This window comes from Triturus cristatus, chromosome 2_1, assembly GCF_964204655.1.
Source record: "Triturus cristatus chromosome 2_1, aTriCri1.1, whole genome shotgun sequence".
NCBI classification, from domain to species: Eukaryota; Metazoa; Chordata; class Amphibia; order Caudata; family Salamandridae; genus Triturus; species Triturus cristatus.
Window position 1 is genome coordinate 1,071,553,343 of NC_140581.1, and position 17,603 is coordinate 1,071,570,945.

The 17,603-nt window shown below is 42.6% G+C and overlaps 1 protein-coding gene across 3 annotated transcripts in view; it reads right to left on the reverse strand.

Annotated features, from left to right (window-relative positions):
- SLC39A8 (solute carrier family 39 member 8) overlaps nucleotides 1-17,603 on the reverse strand; it is a 239,167-nt gene that overhangs the window by 125,409 nt on the left and 96,155 nt on the right. For all 3 annotated transcript variants that reach the window (XM_085636066.1, XM_085636075.1, XM_085636058.1), the window contains exon 3: nucleotides 10,078-10,243. In XM_085636066.1, coding sequence (XP_085492192.1) covers nucleotides 10,078-10,243 — 166 coding nt within the window. The remainder of the gene's footprint in view (nucleotides 1-10,077; nucleotides 10,244-17,603) is intronic.

A 17,603-nucleotide genomic window follows, 5' to 3' on the forward strand; every position in this document is an offset into this window, starting at 1 on the left:
TTTGATAGGCACGGTGAGATTAAGTGATTTGCCCAGAATCACAGGATATGGAGTCGACCCCGAGGCTCGAACCTTGGTTACCCAGCTCCAAAGTCGGCAGTCTAGCCTTCAGACCACATCCTCTCCCCACATAGGGTACAATATATGGAATAGTGTTTCCCCATCAGACAGTACACGTATGGAGAGCGTGTCTTCATTGAGCATCTCAGGCAGGAGTAGATATGGATCAATGACTGCTACAGGCATGTATGCCCACCAGACATACATCCTGGTTGGAGACCTTTAACTTTTAAGGACATATCACTATAAAAATGTCAACGCCCAAAAGTACGTTTTCAATCAACCTGGTTAAAGCACCTCCTCTGTCACTAAACATGAACTCTAACATCAAGTAACTGTTCTCTTTATTGATTAATAGCCGTATAATGTTCTTTCTTCTTGTAAGAGTTTTCCACCATTCTGGTATTTGCAGGTATCATCAGGTTACTTTCATGAGGTGCTGCAGAGTTTGGAAAACTTTGCCATGTCAGGCGTGAGCTGTTTACTGAACACTAGTGTTTTTTCTCTGCTTTCTTGTGCTTGTAGTCCTACCTTTATCATGGAAAAGTTAAACTAGAAGTACCAGAGAGAGCTGATTTTCTGTTACACCAGAAATTTAAAAAACATAAAAACCAAGCGTCTATTTTGTGGCCACTATACTCATTCTTCCACCTCATATCTTCTGATTGCAATTCTAACATGCACTGGACTTAGACAACTTTGATCGGCTAATGCTGCATGCGTGTTATCAGCAGCAAGGAGTGAACTAGGATTAAAGCATGAAAAACAGCAGGGTTGCCACTCTGACCTCCAGCTACAGTGTCATCAGCAGGCAAAAAGACCTAAAAAGAGATACTCTAAGACACAGATATTTTTCGTACGAAGTACTGACGCATTCAGGCCGGTCTGAAATTTATAAGTCAGCAGTATCATAAGAGCAGTGCTAACATTGCAATACTGAACAATATATTAATGAAATTGGAAAAACATGTATTAATATGATGGGCAGCAAGCCAACGACTAAACCAGGGTTCTCCAAAGTTGGTCCCGGAGGGCCGGATCCATGCCAGATTTTTAAGATAACTACATTTATCTAAATGAGTAAATGCTAAAAATCTGGCATGGATCCGGCCCTCCATGGCAGACTTTGGAGAACCCTTCTGACCCATAAGCTTGAGGGAAACAAGGCCTGGAGAAGCCAGCTAAGTGCTTGGATACCTTTCTTTCTTGGTAGTTCCAGTGCTGCTAGGCCAAGATTGTGCGAGCCCCACGGGTGAAGAACCCTGCATATTGGATGCGGTGGCCGCTCCCAGGTACACCCTTGTGGGAAGAGTGGTGGGCCACTGCTGTGCCGAGATATGCACCAGAGGGGAAGGGCACCGATGAAATCCCCAGAAGGAGCACCTCTCTGGAATACTTGGACTCGCAGAAGGGGTAAAGCCTGTACAGAAGTCGTGAGGAGATGCTGCTTGAATGAGCAGACATCAGGTCTCCTTGCAGTGTGACAGTCAACTGCGAGCGGAGTTTCACCCAGGGTCCACCAAGAGCCCCGCTTTTATTTGTTTAGTGTGACAACTGTTGGTACATTCTAGCAAATACCGCTGCAAGGGGAAATGAGGCCTAGAGACAACGAACAGAGGAATTCCAGAGATAGGGAACAATTCTTTAGCCCCAGACCATCAAGATCTAGGAGCCTAAAGGAGTCGTTGCAAGAGGGCCTGGGTCCCAAGGAATACACTTTGTTTAAGGAGAGGCAGTAAGAGCCATACAAAGTAGCAAGACAGGATCTGATTCACGTGCTATACAGTTGTAGCATTGCACCCCTAATAATTGTGCAGCATTTCAAAGCCTGAAGTGGCATGCGGAACAAAAAATCATAATATATACGTTATTATGAAACGTTATGAGAAAGCTTCATAGTTTCCGCATATAACTGGATTATTCTAGTTTGGAAATTAGGTGTCCACGCCTGCATGGTCAACATTGCATCATTATTCAGGGGCAAGTAATCCCAGCACTGGCATCTCATTTGAATACAAAGGCGAGCAGGGCTGCCATCTCACCCTAGGACCCCACCTTTCCTTTGGGATTTGCAACTATCCCTCTAAAGAAACTGGAGCTATTCAAACTCGTCCCCACCTTCTAAATCCACCTTCTGTGCAAATTTCCACCTGAATATTACAACACAACCTTCTTCCTTGTGCTATGAAAAGAAAATCATACGCTTCCACGTTCTACGCAGAGCCTTGTTAAATATTCCACGTCTGCAGATTTACGGGTGTGACGCTACAGAAATATTTAGGCACGCGGCCAGCCAGCAACGCATTACAAGACAGGTGAAAGAAAACAACACATAAGCCTGCTGTAGAGATAAAGTGTCTGCAGCCTAGAGCAATAACTGTAGAGCAATACCGGCCAGTCATGACTTTCCTTGGCTTCTTCTGCAAGCCAGGGTGATTTCAGCAGTGCCAAGACAAGCAGCAGCATTTCGACCTGCCCTCGCTGTTCTCAGAATAATATAATTTATTGGGGCACTTGACCCTGAGTAGGCAGTGCCACTGTGCACGTCTGACAGCTCATGGAACATGTCCCAGCCTCTTCACTGAGGTATGAAGCTTTCTCCTCAGGGTCTACCGTGGCACACTTCATAGCAGTGAGAAGAGGGAGCCGCCATTAAAATCAGAGGGTATTAGAAGGCGTGATCAAGTGAGCGTAGTTCCAAATTACTGACCTTTACATAGTTCATGGAGTTACCTGCTTTCCCTTCTCTTGAGCGTATCTAGAAGAGTATTTTGCATGTGTGACATTTCCCTGTCTCATGTGTGACACCTTGAGTGATACTTTATCATAAGCTAACGTGACTAGTCTCAAGGTAATTTGCACTTGTGAGTAATTTATATGTGTAATTTACTCATACACTTTTGTGTAACTTTACTACTTTTTGCCATTCCCAAAAATGGAGAGTAAAGTTGCTAAAAAAATGACCTACACGTCTCTGCCCCCTGAAAAAGGAGGAAGAGCCAAATTTATGAGTGTAAGTTACTACTGCCAAAAAAGAAACAGTAGTAAGTCTAGCACTCTACACTGCCAACCACCAAACTGCATCACCTTTCCATTGAAAATAATGAATATAAGGGCTAAAGCAATAATGTTACATTAAATCAAACTAGTTAAAATAAGTAAGAATATAAATACATATCATTTAATGTAAAACAAATCTGCAAAGCTGGGCCAGAATACCCACATTTTACTTTTCAAAATAGTATGTCTCCCCCGTTGTTTGTATGTCCAAGGAAATTTTCCTTACCCTATCCCCGTAGGTGGGTCCACTTCTTGACCTCCAAACTTACGAACTTTGTATAGGCTGGTGGACGTCAAAGGGAGTCCTTTCATTCAGGATACAATTCACCCTTCGATGGTGGCCTTGGGCGGTCCACGGCTATCCTCGTCATTGACGTCCTGCATGCGGCTGTCTCTTCTCTGCTGCAAGGCGGCCTTACGTCTCATCTGTAGGGACCATCATCTGACTGGTATGACTCCTCTGTGGCGGGGTACATGGCTCCAGCATCTTTCTGCCCGGGAAGGTTTCGTTCAGTGGGACCAAATTGGCATCTCATATTTACAGGATGTGTATAAAGGAGAAAACGTAATGTCCTTCCAAGAGCTAAATGATCTGTACACATTAGCCAACTCACAGTTCTTCCACTTTCTTCAACTGCGGCACGCCTTGCTATCAAATATTCCACCAAACACCCAGCTTCCAGAACACAATCCCCTCGAGGCTTAGATCTTCCTAATGCACCTGGGGAAAGGAACCGTCTCTTCGATCTATTGATCTGTGGTCATTCATACCTCTGACGGCTTCAGGTTGCTCAGACAGAAATGGGTGAACTGGATGGGAGACCTCAATGAGGATGACTAGAGGGAGGCTTGCCTCACACCTTGCAAACTGGGAATCTCTTCCCGGATGTGCATGATACAAATAAATTATCTTCATGCGATTTACCTGTCTCCTCGCCGCCTGCAACAAATATCACCCATGAGAGACACGCTCGCTGCCGCAGATTTCTTCCAAATGTTCTACGACTGTTCAGGGCAGCATTCCTTCTGGGACGGGTTGGGTCAGGAGCTTTCGAAGGTTCTTGGGCGTAAACTTGAATTGGCCCTGCGCAATGCTCTGTTGGGGCTGGTTGAGGAGTTGGGGGGCACTTGGGCCAAGTGAACTTTCCTTGGCGGAGCCTGCCTGGTGACAAAAAGAGATGTGTCCCGCGCATGAAAGCTGCCAACGTCCCCCTTGATCTCGCGTTGGTGCAGGGGGTAGATTGGTGTGCGCAACAAGAAAAGCCTGTTTATGCCTCTTGTGGATGCCCCACAAGCATGAAAGGGTATGGGGGAAATGGTGTTCATTTTATGGTTTATCGGTGTAAAGTAACTGATACTGCCTGCTACGATGATGACATGTCTCAATATGTTATTCCATGCACAGCCCCTGTTATCTGCGCTAATAAATGTACTTGCTGTAACGTCACAATAAAATCATAATAAAGTTAGTTATTAAAAAAAAGAATCTAAAAACAAACCATATTTGTTTTTTACTTATAAAATATTTTAATAACCTTTTTTGCATTTATAAATTATAACATTATTTTGATTAAAATATAGTTACATCAGGTTTAATTATTTCTATAAATCCCTTTTAATAGTTCTTAATGCATACTGAAAAAATGTCAGAAAGGTGAGTTTTATTTAATTTAATAAAGTTTTAATTCAAAATCGAGGTAATAGTGCTATAGCATTTACTATGTTCTTGTACATTTAAAATAAATATATAGAGTTATTAACATTAATATTTAACATTACCACATTTTTATTAATGTATTATAAAGGTTAATAAACATTTTCCCTACATTTTGTTGAGATTGCCATATCAGTCCCGAGTCTGATTTGACTTAGAAGATGCGCTAGCAGTAGTTTATCTGGGTACGGTCATATGTGAGGGAAATGTGGCAACTTCAATGACTTGTGGGTGAATTTTCTTGCGTTTTTGGGGTCAAACCAGAGGCTGTACTGAATCACTTGTGCATCTTTTAGGATGAAATGAGGTCTATTGCCCTACGGAAGTGTATGTGTGTAAGATAATAGGTGGTATTGAGTGCTGTTGGTTGAGGTAATAGCAAATTATTGCCATATCTGGGTTGTGTTAGTGGTATAGAAGGATTTAAATTGTAATTGGTTGTGTTGCATTACAGTGCATGGTGTGTCCTGGTGAAGAGTGCTGTTCTGAGCACAGCGATGCCCGCTGATATTGCATATTTGGGCTGTGTGGGATGTGTGTGTCAACTTCTGTTCTTAGAGTAATGTTGGATGTTATATGAGTGGTGTGTGATTAGAAGTGTTATGTGTGCTGTTTACTTATGAACTGGCCATTGTTCCAGTTCACAATGGCAACCAATCGATGGCAAAGATGATTTTGAGTTGGGGACATACAAGTCGAGGACAGGTCAACATGGTGTGTGAGTGAATGCTTGCAGTTCCTTAAAACAAACCCGCTGTTTGCTCTCACAATCGACTTCTGTCACTCACAGGGAGAAAGATAGGTGATTAGGCAGGTTGAAAGATAAGCTAGTCCTGAAAACATATTCAAATACATTTTTAAATGTTTGCTGATAAACAACTAATGTGCATATCTTATTGATCGACGCAATTTCTCTGCTTAATCTTTACAGAGACTCAGCGAAGCACAATATTATCAGTGCTTTAAGGGCTGTCGGGGACCAAGGTTCAAACTGGGAGATGTGTCACTGCAGTTAACAATCATTAAAGCATGTTACATGGGACAGCCGCCGCGCAGGCTTCATCTCATTTCGTCCTTGGTCTAGAGAACTAACTCCATGCCTCTCTGTTGACAATGAAAACTACAGAGTGGCAGTTGTACTGATTTTTAGTGACGTGGGCACTTCCATTATTATTCAATCACTGTTACCATGGATGCTATGTAACTGTGACATCATACCGCCCTCCCTTCACTACTGAATGGGATCTGATTGCTACTCAAGCCTGACAAAGGATAAAAAACATGCAAGCCTCCTTTGTGGTAGCTTTTCAAGGAAAACACAAGTAAAACTGTAATGTCACTGCTAGCATGCTTCTTAGCCATCAGTAAAAATCAGGTATCCAGCATGCTGATGAAACCAGGCTACGGTCCATGAGCCGCCATCTTGTAGCTGAAACCTGTGTATATAGTCTTACCTGATGCCTAACCGCACTGATCCCATGGCTCCGGGCTGGAGGACTTGGCAGCATGGCTCCATGGACTCAGTTTAACATTTATTGTTCATGTGTTTAACTAGTTCAGATCTCAGCGAAAACATCACAACGTTTTACAAGCAATAAAGTTTTACAAACAACATTTTAAATGTAGGAATTTTAGAGCATTTCTGAGTGATAACTGGGCAGTGGCTAGTCTTAGCTCCTCCTGTAAGGCAGGCCTTTCTTTCTATAGAGATTGTTGCTTTGTTGCAGAGTTGGTGACTGAATGATTCTTAGTGCTTCATAAACTGTGTAGTGTGTAGTGTGTTCAAATCTATTGTGTTTGAAGTGGTAGTCAGCAAAGGTCAGTCATAACAGGTGTTCTGTGACTGCTCTTTAAGGTCCCTGAAATTCGTCTGGTGTGTGTGTGAGTGTGTGTGTGTGTGTGTGTGTGAGTGTGTGGAATATTGCCTACACAGAATAAACTTTCTCTGGGGTGGACTCTGAGGATGGCGTTACCACTTTTCTGGTGTGGAGGAGCTCTACCTTTTAGGCCATGTTAAAGATCATCGAATGGACTCATGGGGATTATGTGCTGATTTCTTTTAATTTTGAGGAGAGGTCTTTGAGACTCGGGTGGATGTCAAGAGTGAATCCGAAGAATTTCTCTCTTTACCTTATGGAGGGAGTGATTCCAAATGGTTCTGTCACTTGAAGGTAAAAGTCTGTTGGATTATCCTATTTATTTTACACATTTAGGGGTTCATTACGAAGGCAGGTGGACCATCGTTGTGGTGTTTGGGACCGCCCGCCAGACATCCGTCAGTCCCACCACTGCAATTATGATTCGCCCGCCACACTGGCGGGCGCATCCAGGGCATCTAACATTGGGGACGGTGCGGCTGGCTGCAGCACCGTACGCAATGTCAAAATGTCATGCTGTGCATTTCCCTGCACTATGTGGCAGGCACCACGCGGTCCAGGGAAATGCAGGGGGGTACCATGGGTACCCCCCTAGTGCAGCAATACCTCCCCCAACACAGAAGTTCCCCAAATCTAGCCTCTGCCAGCCTTTCCATGGCCATGGAAAGGCTTGCTGACGCCAGCATTGTAATGTGGCGGGCAGTGCCTGCTAGGCAACGCCACCATTTCTCCAATCTTATCCGCTCTGCCAGGCAATCGTAACGATTGCCTGTGGCGGAAGCGTGGCGGGCGGTGTTTGCGCCCACCACGCTTGCGGAACAATTCCCCTCGCCATCCTAATGTGACTGGGGGAAATAGGCATTCAGATGGCGGAGGGCCCGCCACCACACATCTGGCGGTGGCAGGCCTTCCGCCATCCTAATGAGCCCCTAAGTTCTGAACGGGTTTAGTTTCACAAAGCCGCTGGGCAATATTCTGGTTTGTTTATGACAGATTTCAGATTCAGAATGTCACCAGGGGAGGCCACCTTTAAGTATAACTGGGCGTCATCTGCATGTTGGTCAATGCTTACATTAGGTACCCCTGTTGTTCCATAAGAGGTTAATCAACGGATTAAAGGCTGCTAAGACGTCGACTATTTCCAAAAGATGGCTTGGCATTGGCCATGACTTGCAGTCCCTCATCGAGTAGCAAGGGAAAGCCTGATTGTTAAGACTGTGGAAGGCTTAATTTTGAGGTGTACTTTTCTAATTGGTTAGTAACTCATTTTCCAATTGTTTCCTGCAACATGTGTGATTATTAATAGCTGATTATTATCATCTATTCGTATTACTTTTGAGAACAGAGTGCATGCTGCAATAAATTATAAATTAAAAACTGGAACCTTTTTTTCTTCAGAATTTTCCAGAATAGGGTGTGGGGAATTTGGAACACAGGGGCCCCACTTCTATGAAAAGAGATTTTATATGTCTCCATTCTTCACTAAGAGTTCAAAAGGGGCACTGGTTGGTTATGGACTTCACTTTACGCTAGGTATCTTTTATCCTAAAAACAGTATGCCTACCTTCCTCAATTTCAATCGAATTTTAAAACTGCTTGTTTTTTTAAAGGGTTCTAATAAGTGGACTCCTTGGAAGTATGCATTATTCTACATTGGAAAATATTTAAGGCCACGGAGTATTTGATAACTGCATGAGCACTGTGGTGAGTACACCCTCTCTCCTGAGATGCCTTTTGTGACGAGGCAGTTGCTTCTGTGCAGTCTAAGGGTGTTTCTAATACACATTTCACCCTTTAACAATGGCACATGTTCCTCTCAGGAATTCCTTTGTTAGACTATGCAGTGGAGGGAGTGTTCTTATTGGCGCACTAGGCCGGTTACTTAGTTTTGCATTTAAAAACTATTTAGGCAGTGACCCCTGTACTTGCTCATTCTCAGCGACCCTAGTTTCCAGAGATCACACCCTTTTCATACAGTCGCTTATAAGGTTTGCCATGTTATAAATTTCCCTAGCATCTTTCAAATGTTTCTATCATGATGGGCCTGCACCAAAGTCTAGATTGTTGAGTAAATAGAACGAGCATCCCAGGGAGGACACACCCACCCCCTTGGGCAAACTGAATCTAAAATCATCAGAGAATATGGAGGCAAAAATCATTAGGAAAGAGCTCCCAATACAGGATACTGGAAGTCTCATCTGGAGGGGGTGGAATGCTCTTTACCCTGACCTTGTGTAACCATGTCCTTTGTGATGTGTCAGACAAAGAGAAAACCGGACCTGATTAGCAGCCGCGACGTGCTTTCCTTAGATTCACTCATCTTAAGCTCTTGTGTAGTCCTGATTTTATGAGTGAGTGAATCCTTTGTGGGTTAAACAACCAGGGGTGGATCATTCATCATTTCAGGTTTCCTTACCTGGGTGGCTGGTCCTTCCCTTGTATTTTCCACACATGGGGTGCATTGCTAATTTTAGGCCTGACCTCCCTCTGCTCATTCTGGCGTAGGTTACTAGCTACTTGCAGCGGGTTAGGCCTAGCCCCTTACTGTTGGCCCACAAGTGATTTAGGCAGTAAGCTTTCTCCAGTGTGACAACTTTGTTCGGATGTTACCCCCGTCACATTTGAATGTACTCTTTAATTGCAATGGCAAGTAGTTTGGATTGTTGTGTAGTGTCCACCCAAGCTGGTACCCTTCTTCTGGGCATTAACCTCTACGGACCCTAGACACATTTGCACGTATCTTAACTTGTTGTCGCAGTTCTAAACTTACAAAGTTACAGCTTTTTAAAACAATTAATTATAGATATGTTTAGTGAAGCTTTTTCAAAGTCTGTGCTAAAGGTACATCACTTTGCATGTTTTTTTAAGTTAGCTATCAGTAAATATGTCAGTGCAGTCCATGATGTCGCTATTTACCCTCTGGATTCTCGTACGGCTCTTTGATGGATATACCTGAAGTCACAAGTTTTTTGATCCACATATGGTCACCGAGGTGATGACTCTAATACGCAGGTGGTGGTAAGCACTGGCATTATGAAAAGTATTCCAGTTTGGATAAGGCAAGGAACGTATCTTAGTGACTATTGAAAATCAAGTTACGGTAACGGTTTGCTCTAACGGCGAACCTTGTTTGAAACAACACATCTTACAACTGTAAAAGTGGGACCACTGCCAATCGATTTTATGGATCAATGTAATGTCGTTAAAATAATAACATTACCAACATTTCTATATATATTTTTCAACATTGCGCATGCATTTGTTAATAAAACTGGACTCTGCTATTGGCAGAGAATACTAATATTCTGTGGTATGGGATCAACACACTCAAGATGAGTGTCGGCAGATGTCAATCACTTCACTTACCTTCTGCAGCACTTGGCCTGGTTTTGTTCTTGATCTCTGCTTGACCACAAGGATGAAAAGAAATTTGCTGCAGAATTGCAGGGCATATCGCTGTGAAATTGGATGCAGTGAGCTGGCTCCCATTGTGCATGTAATAGATGGAAAAGATCTGTTCTCCGGACAAACACTGGGGAGAGAAATAAGCTGTCACCTTTTCAACAAACTTGTATAAAAATGGACAACAACTTACAGAGGTTATGCACAACCGTTAGCTAATGGAAGGCAATCAAAATCACAATCATATCAATATTAATAGATGTTTGTGGAACCAACAACGAAAGCTGTTCTTTGAAACGCTGAATACATATGTGTACTCTGTCCCTAACTTGACGGATATCCCGCCTGCCTAATTAAAAGTGCATTATATCCCAATGTACTTGTAATAAGGTGGATGGGATATCCGTCATGTTTGTGAAAGAGTAACTGTCCACCAAACTCTACAGCAGGCCTTAAAAGAGTGTGTGTTTTTGGTGCCTCCTAACTGGAAGAGATCACTAGAGAAAGAGCAGACCCAAGTCATTTGGGAACAATATTTAGGAAAACTCTGACTCAAAATAAAAATCTACTTTGGGGACTGTAAATAAATAGAATGTATCCATCAGTCAAATTAGTTACTTTAATAGCTCAGTTGGCAAGTTCTAAATCTGCATGGTTTGGTAATGTGCTGGCCAAAGGTAAGTTTAATTTGTACTGGGAACTTAGCTCACTATAAAATGTTCTGCTCCCTGCTATAAATATTATATTATCTATATATTTGCTTTAAGTCCTTACTGTTGACATGTTTGGCTAGACACAACAGTAATCTTGAGTTGGGATATTTCTGAAAATCCACAGGGGAAAAAATCATTACAGCTCAATCTTCCCACAGCGGACACACCCTATATTGCTATCAAATCATACTTACTTGAGCGGTTGGGCCCAATTTCCCATAATCTGACAAAGATTCAGCAGAGACATGAAAACATAAAATGTACAGCTAATGCCTTGCTTAGCACTGCTCTAAAAACCTTGCAGCTTATTGATGAAATATGTGAATGGTTGTCATTGTACACCAGAGGTCATCATTCAGGACTAATGAGGTCAATAAGCAGCACTTTATTTAAAAATACAACAAGCAATATTTCAACAATATATTTTAGATTCAGAAACCCCACTTTTCTTGATCAGAGTTGCTCTTGACATCTCCGTACAAACTGTGGCCCCAAAAGGACTGGATTAAATCCAAACAGGCAGAGGAAATATATGGATTTCTAGGGATCGAGAGAAATCCCATACAGCTTTCCCACCATCCTAAATCGCATGAATAATGTCTGGCACAATGAATGCAAACTCCTCTGAAATTAATTTTAATATTGATGTTGTCACCCTAGCGGCGGCAGCACTCATTCAAAGCAGATCCACTATGGCCTGTTTTTTTAATCGGCTTTGTATCCAAACCCAACAAGCATTTGCAATGCAATAGGTCTCGCATTTAGGCAAGTCTGAGCTATTGACATTGCAAATAACAATGCCTTTTATTTTTGTTTTCGTTTTTAAAACATAAATAAAAGGCATTGTCATTTACAATGCCAATAGTTTAAACTCACGTAAATGCGAGACCTATTGCATTGCAAATGCTTGTTTAGCTAATCTCAGTGGCATTTAGACAGGCTGGATCAAGGGTCTTTGTAACACGCTTCTTCAGCGTTTCTTCCAAATGATTTGGAGCAATACATTTGCAGTCGGAGTTAGACGTAGTCATCAGTCTCTTGCTGTTCATTTTGTAGCCTCAAAGTTTAAAGCAGCCTATTAGAGTATTACGTATCCTGATTGAGCCAGGTGAGTGGAAAATTACATCTAGTGAATGTTCACCAGTATGAGGGGTGCTCATGTCAGCCTGAACACAAATGAGAAAATTCATATTCTATATTTGCAATGTCTCGCAATCTCATGTCGACTTTGTATAGATTACTAGGGGTTTCATGGTACGTGACGCAGATCTGCCATCTTATTAATATATTTCACAGTTTGAGGAGGGTCCAGGGTAGAGGAGGGTGCAGGGTCTTGTGTTGACAGCTACCTAAAAGGCACTCTCCCTCAACAATTCCCCCCACCACCACTTCCCAAACAAAATCAAAGGGTCGCTGGGGCCATCACCGATGTCCTGGGGTGCAGCGGTAGCTGGCATCTATGGGGTGGGTGGGGGGCACGCATGCAAAGAATATGTAAAAGAAACACTTACTTACAGAACACCTCATCCTCCGGTCCGGACCTCCTCTTTCACTGGAACTGGATGCACCAACTCCCTTGGCCAATCCTGGTGCTGCTCTCATGCAGCGTGAGAGCTGCGCTAGGATTGGTGGGAGCGGCCTCACTCGGCGCTCCACAGCGCTCTAGAGGCTTTGGCTTGCTCCAACCCAACTGTCGTAAGACAGCTGGGTAGACGGCTGGGTTAGACATGTTTAAAGTGTGCATTTGTGGCTGGCCAAGACATGCGAACTTTAAGCAGTGCACAGCCAGCCTACCCTCCTCCCTGCTGAGTGACATGCACTCAGCAGCAGCCCCGCTCCTTTCCTGACGCTCTGTTCTGGACGGGGAACAAAAATAAATTGGTAATAAATTACCATTTTATTTTTAATCTCTCAGGCTTTAGGGGGCTTTTAAGTGGGGAGACGCTTCTCCCTTCCAATGGAGGAGACGCTCCTCCGCTCCAATGTAGGAGACACTCCTCTGCTCCAATGGAGTAGCCGCCCCTGCTGGTGTGTTTTTACAGCCTACAAAGCTAGACTGCAAAGTAACTTTGTGCAATGATTTCTATCTTGTCTTTCCTGCCACCATGTGGTATCGGCTCCTCCACAGGTGACGGTGTGAAGGGAGCCGAAATCCAGTGACACTGTGTGGGTTGGCAGATCTGGTGACACAAAACTGTTTCAACACTGCATTCATGTCAATTTAGAGCAAAAATCCTATTGTATGTGAAATTTAATTGAGTGTTTTGTTTGTGACAGAGACATAACACAAGCAGGGTCCCACCGTTAAGAATGGTCCCTTTCTAGACAAGGCTGTGAGTATATGCGATATATGGGAGTCTCAGGAGGCCCAGGCACCATTCTGCTGGGTGGGCTCGTCATGTTTTAATACGCCACTGTCTCGCAAAGCTTTTTCCATTCCTTCTTCTTGTGCGAGCTCCCACACTTAGTGCAGAAATCTGAGACAGGTGTGTTAACTTGCCCATCTCCTGTCAGATGAAGTAGAGACAGCTTGCTCTCACAAGGGGGTGAAACAGTTGTTGAAATCCAGTCTCGGTAGCCGAAGGGACGTTTCAGGGAGGACGCAAAAGCCTTCTGGGACCGCCATCAAGGCCACTATGTCATACAGCGTCTCGCCCACTCTTGATAGAGAGGTCTGGAGAGCCTTCCTCTCGGGTTTCCAAAGTGATTTATTTCAACTCGAGGCTTGGTTTTAAGATCCTCGTTGATGGCCATTATTACGTCCAATTCTCTTGAGGACCAGCGGTGACAGCCGGTGAAAGTACCAGTGTGAATGACTGTCAGAAGTGGATTTGACAACTGAATTGCTTATGTCATATTCCAATAAAAAATGTATTGGACGAACATAGTACTCTTTTGTTAAAAACGTGGATTTTATTATTTTATTTCACATCCCTCATGTTTGTTTAAACTGTATAGGGCTATCAAGGAAATTATCCAAAGGATTTTTGTAAACAAACGTCAAAAATCTCATCATTCCCATTCCCGCTGCAATGACAGTTGGACACTCGTCCGACCGCCATTGTAATCAGGCCCCAACAACCGTTTAAGCTGTTTGTATGAAGGGTGATGATGTGACAATGTACTATAAGACATAAAATTCCTTTTATTGCACGTTTAAAGGATTTTGAAAATCCACTTTGAGTTCTATGACCTTATAAAGGAGCTCAGCCTCATTCCTCCATTTGGTCATAAAACTCCTCTGTAGCTGCATGGCAGATGGAAATTTATCAAACATACAATACGTAGGAGCCTGTAATGCCGGTATAGCAGCCGGTCTCAAATTTCCTTATTGCAGCTTAATTTTGAACGTGACATAGCTGCTCAAATTAGTTATTACAGTTGAGTTATGATATCATAGTGCCTATTGCGAGAGTCGGAACCCAAGGTAAAAGGAAAGGTCACAGAGCAAAAATGCAGCTGCAGTTTACACAACGAAAATGAGAACTGGCTATTTATTTATTTTTTTAATTAACAGTGATCAGCAGAAAGGAGATTTTTAAAGCATACTGTTAACTTTTTCCACGTTATAGGTAATCACAGGAAATATAGCATCTCTGCATGCTACCACACATTCTGAGCCACGGGATTTTTTAATCTGACATGCATTAAACTGAATCTAATATCTTTTTGCAAAAAAGGACTGACGGGTTTTTGGTGTGTTTAATTTCACAATATGTAGTTTGGCTTCATGTCTGTAACAATACTATATGTTTTATGTGAAAGAGCAAGAAACAAAGAATTTAAGATGTTTGTGTTAAGTGTGATGGTGTTATCATGTATTAAAGGAATAAAGTTTACCCTGCTCAACTTTGAAAGGACATTGCAAATCACCTCAGAGTTCCATGACCTTATAAATAAACTCTGCTTTAGCTGCAATATCTTTATAATGTACGGCAGGGACAACTTTATCAAGTGTGTTTTATAAAATCATCATTCAAATTTATATAGGGGATGCAGTATCCTCTGACATTTATTTGGCGTCTCAAAAGATTCAGAAGAGATGTCATTGTTGAAACTGCAGCTGTAATTCTACTCTGTGACCTGCTTTAACCAAGCTAGGCAGCAAGGAAACTTTGCACAACAAGGTTAGATGACTGTAAGAGCTTGGTTAAAAAGCTTGATAGCCATGGTAGTTGAGTATCGTGTGGGGGGGGGGGGGGTTCTATACTCTTAACAGGACAACTTCTCTATCCCCATCAGTTATTGAAATATTGGGGAAGAATCCATGTTTTGACCAACAAATGAGGCACTGCTTAGGGGAATGGTCTTCACAATACAACTTCAACCATGTTACATCTAATGGATAGCCTTTAGTAAGGGGCTTGTGTCAATGGCGTAACAAAACTTGAGGAGGCCTCCCTGCAAGACATGTGGAGGGGGCCCCTCTGGGCTCAATCAGGAGTTCTGCAGTCAGAGTCCTGTGCTGAGGGGACCCCCTGGAGCTTGGGGGACCTGTGTGACGCCCCTGGCTTGTGTAAGTATGCTCCTTTTGACAAAATTGCTTCCTCAAATGAACTGTCTGAAATGTTCGACCCCCCATGCAAACACCAGTGCTTCTTTTTCTATAACAGAGTAACAGCCCACAATGGGTGACAAAGATCTGTAGTTGAAAGCAATCACATCCTCTTTCCAATCTTTCAACTGTTTGTGATGCTTTTTCTTCCTGAATCAAAATCTTGCAAGGATGTGGCTTATTACAAATTGCACCTTTCATACTGTACAAATCTGCTTCAGAAAGTTCATCCAAAATAAATTTGGTATTTTTTCCTTAACTTCTTCAAGTTGGAGCTATTCCAAAAAGTATGCAAATTTTGAGTGAGGCTCTCCCAGCCTCAGAAATGAATGGATCTTGTTTTATTATAGTGACTTCTCTGAATTAAGGCTTGCAGCAGCTTCCCTTTGGTTTTGATTCCATCTTTGCTAAGCTTCATGAGCCAACTGGGTAACACTGTTTTCTGCAAACTTTACCATTTACAATATTCCAGCATGAGACCTTTCTTTTCTTTTCTCAGACTGATAACACTATTTTTAAGTAGTGGTCATTTTGAAAGTAAAGTATGTCCTTTTTGCCTTCAGATGTTCAAGCAATAAGAACAGGAATAAGACTGCAGCCAAGGCTTTGGAATTGGAAGCACCCTTCCGGCATAATAAATAAAGTAAGTGATCTATTTTCCCTGACTAGAGGAGACTTATGGTAAGCAGCAGATGTATCTAAAGTTCTCAACCAACTGGCCCCCTTTAGCAGTGACAGCACCTTTCCAGTGATAGGAATAGGGAATCTGCTTATTACAATCTTCTTTAAATAGCTTAAATCAACATATAGCATCACCCTGCCATTGGCATAGTGGAACTACACATAAGGTGGATATTGCAGATAATGAAAAACCAGTAACACAATTTAAACACTATTACTATGTCGTACTATAACCACTACATGGTCCCAGCATTTTATGGAACAGTGGCTCTCAGTATTTTCAGTAGGTAGCGTTCTGTGTAACAGGCAGGTAATTGCACAGGCTGTGAGTACAATGAATGTAAGTATGTGCTGCAGACCTACAGATGAGTGGGTTGGATCGTGGGCGACCTAAGCGAAAGAGGCAGCGGATATGATAGACCTTACGGTTAATGTTTGAGAAGGTTGTGTGTGTGTATGGGTGCTTGGGAGATGGGGAGAGTGAAGGACGGAAGTTTGCACTGATGGTGCTTGTGCTGTGACGGATGTGTGTGAGGGAATCATGCACTGATGATATCTGTGCTGCACTATCTCTGTGATGAGCGTCTGTCTTGTCCTGCTTGGGTTTTTGCTCTACTTGGTCTATATGTGCAAGGGAATTTAGCAATGATTGACGCCATCTGTGCTGGGCTGGTTCTGCTTTTTGTGAGTCGATATTGTACATGGGTGAATTTGTTCAATGTATGGGGCACTGTTGTAGGCTCTGCTATACTGAGAGAGAGGCAGAAAGAGAAAGATGGCCAAAGAGAGAGAGTTTGGAGAGAAAGGTAGGGGAATGGGCTGGAGAGGGAGTGAATGGTAAGATTGAGAGAAATACGGAGACAGAGAGAGAGGCAGAAAGAGAAAGGATGCATAAAAAATGTTGCGCCGGTGCTGTCTTTTCTGTACTTTCTCTGTGCAAATCAGGATTGCATTGGCACTGTGTTTAATGAAACAATTTCTATCACTGGGAACACTTGGACATATGCTTACATTTTATTCCCCAGTAAATCCATTGGTGTTTTTGAGTGTGGTTGCCATATGCGGTACTCTCTTACCTTCTCAATTCTAAAAAGCAGCCGTGTGCATTCAATAATTTGTCCCATGTATTCCCGAACTGGAAGTATGAATTTGTGCATCACTAGCGTAACTTTAAATCAGACCTTTTGGTTTCACTAATATTTGTCACTATTGCATGATTCATCCAGTACATTGTCAAAAAACTATTGGTGTTCTGAGGCACTTGTGAAGTGGTTGAGGTAGCTTCAATTCTTCATCTAACCAAAAACATCTGCATCAGCACATCTGTAGGGAACAGGACCGCAGTAGAGCATTATGATGGAATTGTGCAAAAGGGCACCACGTAGAATGATTGAACTCTGGTTCAAATATCACCAAGATTATTTTGCCATCTAAGAGTGCTCTAAAAAAATTTAAAATTGCAGGAATTGGCAAGAATGGCTCAAAGGTCAAAGCTTTCAAAATTGGTGTAAAGCACTGGACTAATATCAGATTTACATTGC